The following is an 18,485-nucleotide window of genomic DNA, read 5'->3' on the forward strand; positions in this document are numbered from 1 at the left end:
TATGGTTTGTATAGGAACTGTAACGGGCCTCTATTCAGTTTGAGCTATTCATGAGGCACTTCAAACGGGGTTAACAAAGCTTTATAATTTGCCACATTGTTATGTTTAGTAGTGGAAGCTATTTAATAAAGGAGAAATCAAGTCTCATTATATTAAATTAGTAGTGAAAACTTTCTTATTTAATAATAATAATAAGTCATTTTGATTAATAACTATCCATTGTAAAAAAAAATTCATGTTTGGAACAGTCAGATGTTAAATAAACTTTTATTAATAGTTTATGGAAAACAAGAATAGACCGAATTCTTCAAATTAAAAACATAATGTTTAATAATAAACAGGTCTAATTATTTAAAAATGACATTTTGGTTGAATCCATCACTTGTTAAATATTCATAGGTAAAAGACATAAAAATAATTAATTATTTTCATAAAAACATACCTTATATTAACTAGATTTACAAATTTGGTGATATTTATGGACTTGAGATTTACTTTTAATAAAAAAAAATTAAATTGGTTAAGTTAATAATAAATAGTATTGTAAGTTATTAATGATAGTAATTTTACAAATAAATAAAGTCATTTTAAATTGATATGGGTCAATTTTAGTATATAGTTTATTTAAACTCAGACATTAATAGCTAATAACAACAAAAAGTTATAATTATAACACTAATAATAATATAGTAAAAGTAATAATTGGAGATAAAACTCATTTGTACACTATTTTGTCAGTCAATTTATAATAAAAACTTCATGTTAGGACTAATTTTTCTATAAATTTTTTTATCAGCAATTTTTCTATAAAAATGAGTAAAGAATTAAAATTAATTTATATACAAACTAATTTATAATGTACATGGTTGCATAAAACCAATGGTTCAAACGATCAATCTTGTCATAGACCACTGTACACTATATTTAAGGCTTTAAGCTAAGTAATGTTGCAATCAACAGATAAATATGCTTCTCACATTTCCTGAGATGCAGCAAATTTTAACCTGCCAACTGAATCCAACTACTACCAGGTTGCTTAGTAATGCTCCCTTCTACCATTTTGTTTCTCAACTCTATGCAATTTTTCCACATTGATGCTGATGCATAAATGTTAGACAGAAGAACATAGGTTGAGGGTTCATTCAGTTCTAGATCAGCAAGGATGTTTGATATTCTTTCTCCTATTTCAGCATTCTCATGTTTAGTGCAGGCACCTAGCAAAGTCTTCCATAAAAGAGATTTTGACTGAAATGGAGCTTCTTTTATCACAGCCTCTGCTTCTTCCAATCTTGCTGCCCTACCAAGAAGATCAACCATGCAGGCATAATGATTTATAGTTAATTCACTGTTGTATTTACTTCTCATGTACCTAAAATATTGGCAACCTTCTTCCACTAATCCAGCATGGCTACAAGCAGCTAAAACCCCAGTGAAGGTGACACCATCAGGTTCCAAACCAGCTTCTTGAGCTCTGTTAAACAGGTCAATGGCTTCTCTACCAAACCCGTGATAAGCATAACCATATATCATAGCCGTCCAGGTTACTAAATTATGGTCACTGATAGTATTGAAAAACTTGCAGGCATCCTTAATGTTTCCACATTTACTATACATGTCAGTAATGGAAGAAGCCACATGAAGATCAACCTCAAGGCCAACTTTGATAGCCCAGGAATGGAAACATTTGCCTATGTCCAATGCTGCTAAGCCAGCAGCAGCTGAGATACAGCTGGATAAGATAGACTCGTCAACCTGAAAAATGGGAACAGTTTGGAATTCTGCAAAATGCTGAACTGCTTCTTCATGATAACCATTTTGAACCCATGCTGTTAACATGACACTCCAAGAGATAAGATCCTTCTCCTTCATGGACAAGAAAACCTGTAAAGCATTCAAAGTTTCATCTTTAAATACTGCATACATGTTAATCAGAGCACTTCCAACAAACGGATGATATTCAAATCCTACTTTCATGATATAGGATTGGACTTGTTTTCCTACATTTATTGCCTTTATTTCTGTACAAGTCTGAATAACACTGATTAAAGTGAACTGACTTGGTTTTGAATATAAAAGCATATCACAGAAGATCCCTAAGGCTTCTAGGAAGTGCCCTGATTCACCACATCCAGATATGATAGTAGTCCAGGAAAACTCATTTTGTGTTGGCATGTTTCTGAAAACTAATTTTGCATCATCAATAGCTCTACATCTAATATACATCTCAAGAAGAGCATTTTCTAAGCCCAATCTACTGTCATCTTCAAAAGGAATTTTAATCACAAGAGAATGAAAAGACTGTCCGTCTTTAAGCATACAAAGGTTCCCACAAGCCCGCAGAACATAACTGATTGAAGAACTGCTTTGTGCAATACCAACTTCCCTCATCCCACAGAACAGCTCTATAGCTTTTAAATCATTTGAGTTGAAAATTAAAGTGTTCATCATGGCATTTACACATATTTCATTTTTATTGCAAACGTCAAGAAAACATCTATAAGCATCAGACATCATCCCAAAATTTCCATACATGTTGATAAATGCACTGCCAAGATATGAATCCAACATGAAGCCAAGTTTGATGACACCACAGTGAATTTGACTACCACAAAGCTGTGTCTCCAAATTTGAGCACAAACTGACAACACTTGCACAAGTAAATGGGTCTGGTTTGTTGCCTCCAGAAAGAAAATCAACATATACAGCAAGTCCTTCCTTAGATTTTCCGACTTGATTAAACCCAGAAAGTAAAGAACATACTGCCACGTTATCCTTATCATCGAGAACTTGAAAAATTTTACGAGCATCATCTAATAATTGCAGTTTAACGTAGCAGTCAATAAGAGTCCCACCCACGACAACATCATTTTCAATCCCAATCTTCACAATCTGGCCATGAAGAGACCTTCCAAGTTCAACATCCAACACATCAGCACAGAGTTTAACAATGATTGTGTAAGTAAAGTGGTTCCGCGACTCAGAAGAGTGCCCCATCTCATGAAACAACTTCAGAGAACCCTTCACATCAGACACCTCCACATAAGCATTCAGCAAAGTATTCCACAATGCCTCAGACCTTTCATCATAACAAACCCCATCAAAAACCTTCCTCGAATTCTCAATATCCCCACAATCAGCATACATGTGAAGAATCAAAGCACTGCAAAAGCTATGCGAATCAAAGCCACTTTTGATTACCAACCCATGAATGAGCTTTCCCATCACAGCATCACACATCTCCTTGCAAGCCTTGAGCGCCACAGAGAAACCAAATTCATTGGGGCGCACCCCAGACCGACACAAGCCACGAAACAAGCTCAGACCCATTTCATGTTGCCCCACGTGAACATAACAAGAGACCAAGCTGGTCCAAGAAACCAAGCTCGGCATAGGAATTTCATCAAACAACCTACGTGCATTATGAACTTCTCCAATATCTCCATAAAATCTAATCATATTGTTTTGTACAAAGACATCCATGAAGAGGGCACTTTTAACTAAAAGAGAGTGAAGGATTCTTCCACAGTTTACGTCTTTGTGCTCCCGCAGGTGCTGCAAGAGGAAGACGCAGTCTTGGAAGCAAAATCCTCTTTTGTTCTGAAATTCTAGCGATGCTTGCGAATGGAACTGCTGTGTTCTTGTCAACATTGGTTTGATGGGCCAATTTGAGAATTGGGTTCTGAAAAACAAATAAATCCTGGTGAGAACATGATTGGTTGGGAAAAAACAGGGGATAACCATTTTTGAGAATGGGTTTTGGATTGTTCAGCTATCTTTCCAATTCCACATTTTTGTATGCTTTATTCAACAAGCTTTGATTTTGCATTGACTCAACTGTGATGTGAAAGCGTGAAGACAAGGTGGTGAACAAAATCCCTTCCATTTCACGTCGTAAACGAATTCTTTCAAAAGGGAAAGTTGGGAAATTTTCTCATGAAAAAATTCTGCCAGTGAGAAGAAGTTTGAATATTGGGTTGCCAGAAGTTCCCTTTCTAGTTATGAAAAAATGGCGGGTGGGCAATATTTGTTCACAATGTTTTGGTTATTTTGTAAAAATCGAATTTTTCTTCTTCTTTTGCTTCGATCGATCTATGATATTCCCACACTTATCAACACTATTAGATATCGATATTTGTAGTAAAATTTTTATTGTTAATATAATTTATAATTATATAATATATAGATTCGTAATTTTGTTCTATATTTTAGAGATTATGCGTATTTTTGTGTTTGTACTCGTATCGTATTAATGTCTGTGCTTATATCTGTATCCGTATAGTATTAATGTTCGTGTCTATGTTACATAGATTTGGATGGAATAATTAATTTTAAAAAATGAGATAATTTGATGATTTTTAATTTTACATAATATTAAAATTTAAAACTCTTGATTTATTCCTTTTTATATTAAATCAGATATAGCCAACTTATATTTATTGTAATTGATTACTGTAGAGACATTTGTTTTCCAAATAATCTTCCTATATATAATCAATTATAACATAGAGTGTTATTCTTTTGGTAAAACAAAACTCTTATATAATTTTACAAAAAAATTGTTATCCATTATAATACTGAAAAACGTCTTTAACCTAAAAAACAATCATTTACTTTAAAATTCAACCAAATTGATTTAACTATGAAACACTATTTCACTTTAACTTCTTTAATTTTGTTTGTTGAATCTTGATTATTTAGAACATGTTGCGCATGACCTCCGAGACTTAAAACCCTAAGTATTAAGCCACCTTAATATGATTTTCAAGTTTGGCATTGTGAGAAGTAAAAACAATTTTTCAAAACATGTAGCTTTCACTTCTTTTCAACACATGTCATTTTGTTCATTTATATCCAAAAAAAATTAAATCAAAACAATTCAAATTCAAGTATTTAAAACTTTAAAACTCTTCATAACACAAGGTTGAAATGACTTTTATAAGATCACATATTTATTCTCTGTTCATTAACCTTTGTATATATATAAAAGTCTTCAGTTCACAGTTATTTCTTAGTCTCGACCTTGATCTCAAAGGTGGAAGTACCTACAAAGATACTATGACTCTCAAGTCAGTATGTGTGAGTAACAATTAATGCAGTCATAAGATAAGTCATAGTACTCGTGTTCAATACCTTGGGTAGTGTCTATTTATACTATTCTTGACGGTGGACTCGTATCATTCTTAATCTTGGTTTAGTTGTTGTTTAGTCATGAAGATTTGTTTTAAATGCATATTATTGTTTGATTGGTTATGTAAACATTTTATGACTATCGTGAGGTGTTCTTGACCTTGTCTAATACTTATCGATAAGAACAATACTTCTCGATCTTGCCTGATACTTTTAAGTTTTACTTGGTACTTCTCGACCTTGTCTAGTAGTCCTTCTAACTCGTGCTTAATACTTCTCGCCTTGTCTAGTACTTCTCAACAAGACTGGTATATTCCTAGTTTATAAGTTCATTTAATGTTCGACCTAAACCCTCTCAGTTATGAGTTGTGTGGTACATTAGCCGCTTAGGCCCGAGTCTATTACGATGAGTCTCAAAAGAAAATTTCATTTTTTTCCTAGAAGTCATCATATAATTATGGTACATTGAGCCCCCAGACTCGAGTAGATGAAATCCTATTGGTCACATCCTCTTCTTCTAGCATTGTTTTAGTTTGGATTTTTTAATGGAGTTGCAGAAGCTTGATAGAAATGGAGGAATACAAATTTGTGTTTGAAGTGGATAAATGAGTTTGGGAGAGTGAGAGACAAGGCCAACTCATTAGGAAGGCGTCTAGGTTAGGCTAACTAAGAGACAACCCTAGAGAGAGCTCAAGAACAAGTGTTTATGGAAAAAAAAATGGACAACATAACTCTTATCATTCAAGCTTAATTTTACATGAGTTGAGCACATTTATTTATAGTTCTATGGTCAGCTCAAAAGAGAGCCAAATTCAAAAATTCAAATTAAAAAATAAACCCTAGATTTAGAAGAACAAATGAGAGTGTGTCATATGTCTAGTCACACATTCCTTCCCATGTGTCATTTTTTATGTTCAACTCCATGGTGTGCTCTCCTTTTCAAAGGAAGCCCAATTGAAATCCTAGGTAGGTTTAGAACCCTAACCCTAATCTATCCTTGGTCAAAATACAAAACAAAAAAACTTACTCTACTTGGCCCAAATTATTTAACAATTACAAACTCAAATAAATCACATTTTACTCTATACATTTATACAAACTAAAGTTTGGCCCAAAAAAGATAAGAGTTTAGTCCTGCTAAGCTCAATTGAGTTCCACTCCTCATGTGGTGTGTTCTTCAATGCTCTATTTGTTTTTCTCTAGAATGGAGATGTTTTGGGATATATTTTGTGCATACTTTCTTCCTATACTTCCTTTTTATTAGGCCTAAGAGATAGATAAAAGCTTAACTAGGTCCATTTGGCCAATAAGTCTCCAAACAAGGTTTCAAGTCTTCAATCTCCTTATTTTGTGGATGTTGTGGTTGGATGAGTTTCCATCACCTATGAAGAGCCTGGTGTTGAAATAATCGCGAACCAAGTTCAAGAAGGGGATTGAATTGACACTTAAATATTTTCACAAATATCAATTTAACTTGAAAAATAGTGTTATTTTAATTGAATGATTATCCAAAACCACATTTTAATTTTTTTTATCAAAAAGTTGTTAGAAATATAAATTTGTTATTTCAAAGAAAACAATTGATTCAAATTTAACAGGAAGTATCACAAAAAATTACTACTATAATTTTTTTGTGAAAACGGTTGATTAAAATGACAAGAACAAATTAATATGCAACAAATGAAAATGCAGAAAGTACTAGAACAAAAATACTTGTTTCACTCTTTTTCAAAAATTACATCTAGTTACCACTTTACACATAAATGGTTTTCACTAAAAACACACATTCTTGTACAAAGATCACAAATCTTGAACCCTACAAAATCGGTTCTACCCCTATAACAATCTGTTATAGATTACACCTGAAACGGAAAACTAAGAAACTCAAAATAGGTTTTTGGTTTTCCACACAGTAAGGAACCCCTTATAAAAAAAAATGATGATTCAAATCTTCCAAGAATTCAGAAATTTTTTCTAACACTTGTAAAATCAATATTGAAATCACACTTTCACACGTTCAGCTTCGAAAAATTCTCTCATATATCTTTCTAGATGTTTAAAGAAACTTTGTATAGATTCTGACAAACATAAAACTAGTTTAAATATACAACTATCAAAATCAATTTGTTAAAGCTGGAATTAACCAGCTAATTTCATTTAAAGTGAAATTATTAGTGTAACCCAGTTTTTCACACATGTTAAAAATTCAAACTTAAAAAATCATTTTATCAAACACATTAAATCAGAATTTTGAAAAAATTAAAACATTTTACAGAAAACATAAGTGTTTTCAATCAGTTGAGTTATGAAAATAAAAAATTAAAAACTTTAACTTCTATAAAATCTTTTAAAAAATAGTTTCAAAAACATTTTAATCATTTTATAACATTTTTCTTAGATTCATCGTCTCATTATGCAAAAGATAAATTGTATACACAAAACATACTAAACTAAAATAAGACAAGACATACTAGGATTCATCAAACACAACTTGGACCTAAGATGTCTAACACCTAGAACATTTTGGGAGCATCTTGAAGGATGTGCATAATAAATGTTGGTATATAAAGCAAAGTGTGAACAGATGCGTTGCAGAAGAAGCAGAGGAATAAGTCGAGAAGGCTTTTCCCTTGAAGGATGGTTATGACTGGGAGGACCCTTGGGTTTATGCGTATTTTTTCAAGTATCGTAGGTCCTATGTGTTTCGTTCGTTTGACAATGTCAGAATTTTTTGCTTTTGTGGCTAAGCATGAAATGATTTGTAAAGTTTTTCAGGCATGTTAAATCAAGTGTTCTCAAGCTCAGAGGTACAATTTGAACATGATAAATTGTCGTAGTTGATATGCATAAATACTCATGGCTACCAAGACTAAGATGTTGCTTCCTTATATTTTCTTGGTAAAGTTCACATAGAGTGAATTGTTCTGAACCAAGTTGATAACTTAGAAGCCTTTTTGGTAGAGTTCACATGGAATAAATCATCCTCCAACAAAGGTGTTGCTTGAAAGCCTGTAGGGCTCACATGGAGTGAATCATCTTGCAACGAGGTGTTGCTTTGGGAGCCTTTCACGACAAGGTTTACATGGATTAGCTCTAAGAAGGTGTGGTTTTGGGATCTTTCTCAACAGGTTTACATGGAGTGAATCATTCTGCACCGAGATCTCAGTAGGGTTCACATGGAGTGAATCGTCCTTCACCGGGAAACTGTTGCTTTGGGATCTTTCTCGACAAGGTTCACATGGAGTGAATCATCCTCCACCGAGGTGTGACATTGGTAGCCTTCTTGGTAGGGTTCACATGGAGTGAATCATCCTGCACTGAAAAGGTGTGGTTTTGGGAGCCTTCTCGGCAGGATTCATATGAAGTAAATCATCCTGCATCAAGAAGGTGTGGCTTTGGGAGCCTTTTCGACAGGGTTCACTTGGAGTGAATCGTCTTGCATCAAAGTGTGGCTTTGGTAACCTTCTCGATAGTATTCACATGGAGTGAATCATCCTGCACCGAGAAGGTGTTGCTTTGGTAGCCTTCTAGGTAAGGTTCACATGGAATGAATCGTCTTGAACCAAAAACATGTTGATTTAGGGGTCTTCTCGGCAGGGTTCACGTGAATCATCGTGCACCAAGAAGGTGTGGCTTTGAAAGCTTTCTCGACAGGGTTCACATCGAGTGAATCATCTTGCGCCGAGGTATAACTTTGGTAGCCTTCTCGGTAGGGTTCACTTGGAGTGAATCATCCTGCATTGTGAAGGTGTTGCTTTGGTAGCCTTCTCAATAGTGTTCACATGAAGTGAATTGTCCTGCACTGAGAAGGTATTGATTTAGGAGTCTTTTCGGTAGGGTTCACATGGAGTGAATCATCACGTACCAAAAAGGTGTTGCTTTGGGAGCCTTCTCAGCAGGGTTCGCATGAAGTGAATCGTCCTGCACCAAGGTGTGGCTTTGGTGAATAGTCTTGTACCAAAAAGGTATTGCTTTTGTATTCTCAGTAGGGTTCACATGGAGTGAACCGTTCTGCAATTAAAAGGTGTTGCTTTGTGAGCCTTCTTGGCAAGGTTCACATGGAGTTAATGATCATGCACCGAGAAGGTGTGGCTTTGGAAGCCTTCTCAGCAGGGTGCTCATTGGGTGAATCATCCAACATCAAGGTGTGGCTTTAGTAGCCTTCTCGGTTGGGTTCACATGGAGTGAATTGTCCTACACCATAAATTGCTGCTTTGGGAGTCTTCTCGGCAAGGTTCACATTTGAATCATCATGCAACTAGAAGGTGTTGCATTGGTAGTTTTCTCGACAGAATTCACATGGAGTGAGTCATCCTACACCTAGAAAGTGTTGCTTTGGTAGCCTTCACGGCAAGGTTTACATGAAGTGAATCATCCTGCACTGAGAATGTGTTACTTTAGTAACCTTCTCACTATGGTTCATATGAAGTGAATCGTCCTGCACAAAAAAGGTGTTTAGCTGCAAAATATAGTGAATTGACTCAAAAGGATGATAAATCGATGAAAATTTTCAAAGAGTGCAATACCTATCCAGGTAGGATTCCATATGGAAAGACATTATTATGGTTCCTAAAGATAGCAATCTGATCTCTTAGATTATGCAGGAGTTTCATTTTTCTAAAGTGGGAGGGCATGTTGGCAGCACCAAAACAATTGCAAGGATTTGCTCAAAGTTTTACTGGTCATGCATGCAACAGGAGATTCGAGCATTCATTAGGAAGTGCAATTTTTGTCAACCGGCTAAAATAGACCAGACACTCTCAGTTGGCTTATTGCAGCCACTTCGTATACCTCAAAATTGTATGAGATGACATTGCAATGTGCACTGTATCACAAATTTGCCTGCTTCTCATGGTTTCACTAACATCATGATTGTTGTTGATAGATTGACCAAGTTTGGTCATTGTGGGGTTAAAACCTGGTTCACTGGTAAGATAGTAGATGATGTTTTTATCAATACTATAATATAGTATCAGAAAGAGACAGAGTTTTCATCAATTCCTTTTGGTAGAATTTGTTAAGGAGCCACACTTTCAGTGAGTTTAGCTTATCATCCAGAGTCAGACTGAGGTTTTAAACAAAACCATAGAGATGTATTTGTTGTGCTATGTTTTTAGCAATCCTAAATCCTTCGCAACAATACCTTCCATTGCCATTGAGTACTTAAAAAGTTCCAAGGTCATATACTGCTTTGAAGCTAAGCTTATCAATCTATATTGAAGCCAAGGAGATGAAATAAATTTGTTACTAATTCAAACCAAATATGTGAACAAAACTTGGTTTTTGAACACTGATTTGACGAAATCTTGAAGACCTCTTCGTCCTTTTATTGACATTTTCTTATCAATCAAGGCTCATTTTTTAATTTACTCTATTTGCAGTGAAGTTTATAACATGTAACTTATAGTACTCAAAATTGAAGTTACTGCAAATATCATTCACTCTAAGTATATGATACCCAGAGGGGACAGCAATCACATTTCATTAGAGTGCATATTTATTTCAAACAAAGTAAAAATATATATGTACCACATGCTCATTTCAACTGCCACATCAATTCATGATGAAAAGTTTTCAAGTGTTATAGCTATGATGAAACCAAAAGCAAGTCAATCAGAAAACAGTGTTTTATCTAATGAGGAATAGGGCATAATGAATTAAAATCTTGTTGCTCTTGCCATTTTGAAAAGTAATGTAAACGTGTTATACTGTTTAGATTAGTCATGTGTGAGGATAAATTTCATCGAGTGTGTAAGGAAATAAACCATGCTTGGTCTAATAAGTAAGTTTATTCAAATATGAAATCAACCTCATAAAACCCGCTTATAAAGTGAGGTTTGCACTTACTTATATACTATGAAATTTCCTAATCTCTAGTCGATGTGGGATCTCCAACAATCTCCCGAGTCAAGTGGAGCATGCATGAAGGAGTCAAATTAGTTTTCTATTCTTTTCCTCAACACAGTTGGGTAATCCTAGATTTGAACCAGAGACTTCGTCCGTGAAATAAATCATCGCACCTACAATCCAAACAATTGGGAGAGAATCAATAGATTCATTTTCGGGAGCGATTCATCCTTCTTGAACGCAACATACAACTATTCGTTGTATTGCGCTCTCCAAGTGTGTTTGTTCCCTCTTATTTTTTACCATGGCAAGTCTTTGCGAAAAAACTCCGATGAGAAGAGAAAAGAAGGCATTAAGAGACCCTTTCGGCACAATCTTAGACACTCTAAAATCCTTTTTCAAACCTATTCTCCCTTTTTGAAGATAGATAAATAGACACATCTCACTGATCGGGGGTGTCCATAGTGACTGAGGCGGTCAAAGACCAAGAACTGAGTTATTTAACAGTCAATTGTTGTATTCTTCTTATGGCTAGATCCAATCTCCTAGTCCTTGTGGAAAGGAAAAAGAAATTTCACATTCTCTAGGAAAATCCTATTGATTGCAATTTTCTCTAAAACATGAAGAATGGTACAATTTAGTTCATCTATAATATCATATCACATATACATAGGTTTCTTCTATGTTGTAAACTAATTTTCTTTGTGTTTTATATTCAATTGAATTTGAAATTCATTCTTTGAAAGGTCAAAAACAAAGAAAAAATTATCATATAATGATAAGACTCAATACACCCTCACTTCTACTTTTTTATCGTGTTTTTTTATCACTTCTACTAATTTATCCCGGGCACAGTGAGTTTGTTGGAATAGCACAATAATGATAGCCACACAGGCAAGCACTGATTATGGGGTTACTACGGGTGAAACTTCCATGGAATAAAATCTAACTTCTAAGGAAATACAACTATTTTCTCTATTCTATCTTTTCTTAGTGTTGGTGTTGAAGGAATAAAACAGAGCAAGATATTTGTGAACAGAAAATATATATTTTATTTCACTGCTACTTTTCAAATAAAAATACAATCTCTCTAAATAATCTTACAATAGACTTCTCAAATTCTACCTTCTCTATCATAAAACCTATACTATAATTTACATTTAAATCACAGTATAAATGACATTCAAAACAGAATTAAAGATAATAATTATTGGCTATTCAAATGCTAAAATAAAACTGCTGACGGCTTTGAGTTTAATGCTAACAAATTCCCCCTTAAACTCAAACCTTTCATATTTTTCATTCTGATTGTTATCGCTCACACTTTATATTTTGTCCTTACCCAACTGCCTCCAATATTATATTTTTTCAGTAGCCACCATACTGTCCTTGATTAGAAGCAACTTCAATATTTTCTTCATTGCACTAATCCGTGCAGAATTTTGAATTGAATTACTTTTAATTTTCCAAACAAAATCTTCTCCACTTTTACCCTTTGAATTAAAAGGATTTAAGAAAGACTTTGACTTCAATGAGTTTCGAAGATAATGATTATACCGTATTTCCCTTTCAGATGATGTCTCAACACCATTCCATTTATGGTCTTCTCCTAAATCAAAACCATTATTTTCAAGTAAAACACATGAACCAAAAGGGGCTTTTAATTTGAATTGTAATTCATTCACCTTTTCTTTTTGTGCCAAAAGCAACAAATGGAGTTCTTCAACTTGATTGACTCTACTTTCCTTGTCTTTCTCCATATCAACATATTTTTCTTCCAATTTTGTAAACCTTTTTTCCAGGTTATTAAATTTTGCTTCAACACTCTCCAATAATTTTCCCATACTGAGAATATTATTCTTCAAGTCAGGTACATAAATTTCTGTGACATTTTCTTTGGATTTAAAGGCAATGTGCTCCTCCTCCATTGGATTGAGAGCAAAACTTTTTCCCTTCATTTCAACTTTAAACAAATCGCTGCCATCAACATCTTTGATTAAACAATGTTTATTTTCAAACATCACCTTATAACCTTTTTCCAACAATTGACCAACACTCAAAAGATTTTGATCAATCTCTGGCACAAAAAGAACATTTGTAATGATTTTTATACCTTTATAGCTTGTGATAGCTATTGTGCCTTTTCCTTTTACTGCAAGGTGTTCACCATTTCCAATCCTCACCCTTTTAATATCAGTAGTTCTCAATTCCTTGAAGAGTTCCTTGTCATGTGTCATGTGGTTGGTGCAGCCACTGTCAATTAACCAAGATGCACTTGAAATATTGCTGCAAAACCCAATTGCAACGAAAAGTACATCCTCCTCCTCATTTGCAAATTGAGCATCTACGTCTTTTTGCTCACTTTGGTTTCTACAAATGATTGTTTCATGCCCAAGTTGATTGCACTTGTTGCACTTAGCATCAAGTCTTCTCCAACACTTAAACGGTGGATGACCTAACTTGTTGCAATGCTTACAAGGAGGATAATTTCTACCTTTGTTTTTCCAGCCACCTTCATGTTTGACTAGTAAGGCTCCTTCTATTGCTCCATCTTGTCTCATGGCTCTCCTTTATTCTTGTGCTTGTAAAGCATTTAAGAGCTCTGCAAGAGAAATCTTTGATAGGTCCTTTGTGTTCTCCAGGGTTGTTATGGTGGCTTCAAACCTCTCTGGAACTGTTACAGCAGTTTTTCCACAATTCTTGAATCTTTTAACACAAATCCAAGCAACCTCACTTTGTTGGCAATGCTTAGAAGTCTGTCCGAGTACTCTTTTACGGATTTCGACTCCTTCATTCTCTGCAATTCAAACTCTCTGATTAGATTCAGAGTTTGCATTCCACGAATCCTCTCATCACCTTCATATTCTACCTTGAGGTAATCCCATATTTCTTTTACTGACTTCAAGGCCATTATCCTTGTGAATACCATAGGAGATACAGCTGCAAATAAACATGTTTTTGCCTTTGATTTCTTTATCTTTTTTTCCTTCTGTGATTTTATTTGTGCCACCGTAGGGTTTTCTACAGCTTCCCATAAATCCAATGCTTCTAGGTAGGTCTTCATACGAACAACCCACATTTGATAATTGTCTCCATCAAAGACAGGTGGTGCCATTGCTGAAAAATTTGATCCTCCTTCCATTGGTGCGCTCTACTAACCTCACAGATCCCTCAAGAAAATAGCTCTGATACCAATTGTTGGTGTTGAGGGAATAAAACAGAGCAAGATATTTGTGAACAGAAAATATATATTTTATTTCATTGCTACTTTTCAAATAAAAATACAATCTCTCTAAATAGTCTTACAATACATTTCTCAAATTCTACCTTCTCTATCATAAAACCTATACTATAATTTACATTTAAATCATAGTATAAATGACATTCAAAACATAATTAAAGATAATAATTATTGGCTATTCAAATGCTAAAATAAAACTGATGACGGCTGACGACTTTGAGTTTAATGCTAACACTTAGCTTTCTTTTTTATTATTATCTCATTATTCTCTGTAATTATGAATCAGTCTCTTTTTATTATCTTCTTCTTCCATGGTCCCCATTCAATCGAAGCGGAGAAGGATGCATGTGATTCATTTTCTACTCTTGTATGTGATAACTGACAATTCTTGAAAAATATAAGAAAGGTTATGTACCTTCACTAAATCGTAACCACTCATTCATTCATGCCAATTCATTATTGACAGAGCCGTGGAAACACTCAACACCTATTGGTTGTTGACGAGCCATCAAGGAATAAATGTTCTCCAACCTTAACTTAAAACCATCAATCAAAACTTAGCTTATTACTATTATTTCCATTGCAGTCCCTTATCAGTTTCATTCATCCACTTACCATGGCAGAAATGGTTACCAGTGTTCTTTTCTCTGGTTTCCAAAATAGGACTATTGACACTTTGGCAGTTCTTTATATTTTACTGCAACATCAATTTCTTTGTCCTTTGCAATGTTATTTTCAAATATATACATGCAATGTTAGATGATTCGGGTTTATTTATTGATTAGTTAGCCACCGAAATTCACCATTATTATTGGCCCACTAGCCTTCAAATTTACATGGCATAAGCTTCACTTCAAATTAGTCAGTTCCATTCATCAAACTCCCTTACCTATTCTTACCATGGCAGCAGAAATGGTTACTGGTGCTCTTGTTTCTACTTTCGTAGAGAGGACTATTGACACTTTGGCTTCCCGTTTTGTCGACATATTTCGTGCAAGAAAACACAAAAAGAAGCAACTCAGCGACTTGAAGATGAAGCTCCTGGCCATTGATGTTGTGGCTTTTGATGCAGAACAAAAGCAGTTCAAAGATCAAAGTGTGAGAGATTGGCTTCTCAGGGCCAAAGATGTTGTGTTTGATGCAGAAGATCTCTTGGATGAAATAGATTATGAACTCTCCAAAAGCAAAGTGGAAGCTGAGTCTCAGAGTGCTACTTACAAGGTGTGGAATTCTCTCAAATCTTCTTTTGTCACTTTCTTTGAAAATCAAATTGAATCTAGGATGGAACAAGTCATTGAAGACCTAGAAGATCTTGCGACCCGAAGCGATATTCTAGGTTTGAAAAAGGCTAGTGGTGTTGGGGTTGGATCAGGATCGAGAAGTAAATTAACATATACATCTTTGCCAAATGAAAGTGTTATTTATGGCAGAGATGAAGACAAAGAATTTGTCCTTAACTGGCTCACATCTGACACTCACAACAACCTTTCTATACTTTCTATTGTGGGCATGGGTGGGTTGGGTAAGACCTCACTTGCCCAACATGTATTCGATGACCCAAGGATTGAAGGTAAATTTGATATTAAAGCTTGGGTTAGTGTTCCACAGGAATTTGATGTTCTCAATGTATCAAGAGCAATTCTTGACACGATTACTGGTTCAACTGATCATAGTATACAACAGGAAATGGTTCAGAGAAGACTGAAAGAAAATTTGAGGGGGAAGAAATTTCTTCTCATTTTGGATGACGTTTGGAACGAACGACAATCTAAATGGGAAGATGTGCAGAAGCCCCTACTTTTCGGAGGCCAAGGCAGTAGGATTCTTCTCACTACACGTAGTGAGAAGGTTTCTGTTACCATGAGATCAGAAAAGCAATTCCTTCAGGTATTAAGCAAAGATTATTGCTGGGACTTGTTCGCAAAACATGCATTCCAAAGTGCTAATCCTCAACCACATCCAGACTTCTTGGAGATTGGTAAGAAGATAGTTGAAAAATGTAATGGGCTTCCTTTAGCCTTGAAAACAATGGGAAGTCTATTACACAATAAATCATCCTTTTGGGAATGGGAAAGCATTATGAAAAGTGAGATATGGGATTTTTCAGAAGACGAAAGTGATATACTCCCTGCTTTAAGATTGAGTTATCTCCACCTTCCTTCTCATCTGAAGAAATGTTTTACTTTTAGAAGAAATGTTTTGCTTTTTGTGCCTTATTTCCCAAAGGTTATAGGTTTGACAAGGAGTGTTTAGTTCAACTGTGGTTGGCTGAAAATTTTCTAAAAAGCCCTCTACAGAGAAGGAGTCCTACAGAAGTTGGAGAACAGTATTTCAACGATCTGTTATCGTGGTCCTTCTTTCAACAATCTGGAAAAGAAGAGAAAAAGCATTTTATCATGCATGACCTTCTAAATGATTTGGCGAAATTCGTTTGTGAGGACATCTGCATCAGGTTAGGAGTTGATGAACCAAAAGGTATACCCAAGACAAGCCGTCATTTTTTATTTCCAGGAACTGATGATTTACATTTTGATGAGTTTGGGAGTTTGATTGATACTCAAAAGTTGCATACATTTCTGAAAACTGATTGGCAAACGTATGAAGCTTTTGGTTCCCCTCAGTGCTCTGGGATGTCGATAGATGACTTGTTCTCCAAATTTAAGTTCATACGCGTCTTGTCTTTGTCTCATTGTCGTAACCTTACAGAGGTGCCTAAATCTGTAGGAAATCTTAAGCATCTCCGTTCATTAGATCTCTCTTTTACTGAGATAGAAAAACTACCTGACTCCATAAGTTTACTCTACAAGTTGCAAATACTGAAGCTGAACCATTGTCAAAGATTGAAGGAGCTTCCCTCATGTTTGCATCAACTGGACAATTTGCGATGCCTTGAATTTATAAATACTGAAGTGAACATTGTGCCTGCACATTTGGGAAAGCTGAAGAATCTCCAAGTATTGATGAGTTCGTTTTACGTTGAGAAAAGTAAGGAATTCAGTATTCAGCAATTAGGAGAACTCAATCTTCATGGAAGTCTAAGAATTCATGAGCTGCAGAATATTGAGAATCCCTCTTAAGCATTAGAAGCAGATTTGAAGAACAAACCACACCTTGTGATGCTAAAGTTAGAATGGAATATTATGGGCAGCTCCTCTATTGATTCAACCAAAGCTGGGGATGTAATTGAGAATCTACGACCTTCAAAACACTTGAAGAAGTTATCAGTAAGGAACTATGTTGGTAAACAACTTCCAAATTGGTTACTCGATAATTTGTTACTGAATCTGGTGTCCTTAGCGTTGATGAATTGTATATGTTGCCAACGTTTACCTCCGCTTGGTCTTTTGCCATCTCTGAAGGAGCTGAAGATTTCAGGGTTTGATGAGATAGTGAGAATTGATGCTGATTTTCATGGGAACAACTCTTGTTCATTTAAATCCCTTGTAACATTGTGTGGATCTCCAATATGAGTCAATGGGAAAAGTTGTTCCTTTGGAAAGACTACAGATTGAAGACTGCCAAGAACTTGAGGGTTCCGCTCCCAGGGCTCTATATGTAGAACTGCGTTACTGTGGAAATAATTAAGTGCCATAAATTAGAGTCTTTGCCTACAAACATGCATATGCTGCTTCCATCTCTCAGGAGGTTATGGATAGAAGACTGTCAAAGACTTGTGTCATTCCCCGAAGGAGGTGTGCCATCAAATCTAAAAGAGCTGAAAATCACTAAGTGCTCTAGACTTGTTGGGTCACTGAGAGGAGCTTTCGGAGACAGTTCTTCTTTGAAAAGGTTGAGGATTGAAAAAATGGATGCAGAATGTTTTCCTGATGAAGGTTTGCTTCCACTCTCTCTTACTTCTCTAGGCATCAATCTTTGTCAAAATCTAAAACAACTGGGCTACAAGGGTTTCTATCAACTCTCATCCCTTCAATCACTCGCAGTTTCGAACTGCCCCAACCTCCAACGCTCACCAGAGGAGGGTCTTCTCAAATCAATTTCTGATCTTCAAATAATCAATTGTCCTTTGTTCAAACAGCCTGGCCAGGAAGAAGACGACGAATACCGACAAAGATTACTGAAATATATGGAACTGGCATGTTGTTTTGAATAATGATGTTTATGATGGGCTACAATTTATTTTTGTTTTCAATTTGTATCAACTCATTTTCTCTTCTGTTCTGTTGGTAGTACTGCAAAATGTTTGCAACCATTCACCCTTCCATCATTTTAAATTAGGAAATATAAAATGCAATATTTATAAAGCTTAAAA

At 35.2% G+C, this 18,485-nt stretch overlaps 2 protein-coding genes and 1 pseudogene across 2 annotated transcripts; 1 reads left to right on the top strand and 2 right to left on the bottom strand.

Annotated features, from left to right (window-relative positions):
• Positions 1–742: 742 nt before the first annotated feature.
• LOC137809173 (pentatricopeptide repeat-containing protein At5g27110) lies at positions 743–4,088 on the bottom strand. The gene has a single exon (XM_068610311.2). It carries the CDS (start codon positions 3,739–3,741, stop codon positions 1,000–1,002), a length of 2,742 nt encoding a protein of 913 aa, XP_068466412.2. The 5' UTR covers positions 3,742–4,088; the 3' UTR covers positions 743–999.
• A 9,563-nt stretch (positions 4,089–13,651) lies between these two features.
• LOC137809183 (uncharacterized) lies at positions 13,652–14,116 on the bottom strand. The gene has a single exon (XM_068610324.2). It carries the CDS (start codon positions 14,114–14,116, stop codon positions 13,652–13,654), a length of 465 nt encoding a protein of 154 aa, XP_068466425.2.
• A 534-nt stretch (positions 14,117–14,650) lies between these two features.
• On the top strand, positions 14,651–18,485 carry LOC137829109 (putative disease resistance RPP13-like protein 1; annotated as a pseudogene).

The sequence above is a fragment of the Phaseolus vulgaris genome, chromosome 11 (genome assembly GCF_051622355.1).
Source record: "Phaseolus vulgaris cultivar YP4 chromosome 11, ASM5162235v1, whole genome shotgun sequence".
NCBI lineage: Eukaryota > Viridiplantae > Streptophyta > Magnoliopsida > Fabales > Fabaceae > Phaseolus > Phaseolus vulgaris.

Coding starts and splice junctions, on each gene's coding strand:
- LOC137809173 (XM_068610311.2), bottom strand. CDS start 3,741: ATGGTTATCCCCTGTTTTTTCCCAACCAATCATGTTCTCACCAGGATT.
- LOC137809183 (XM_068610324.2), bottom strand. CDS start 14,116: ATGGAAGGAGGATCAAATTTTTCAGCAATGGCACCACCTGTCTTTGAT.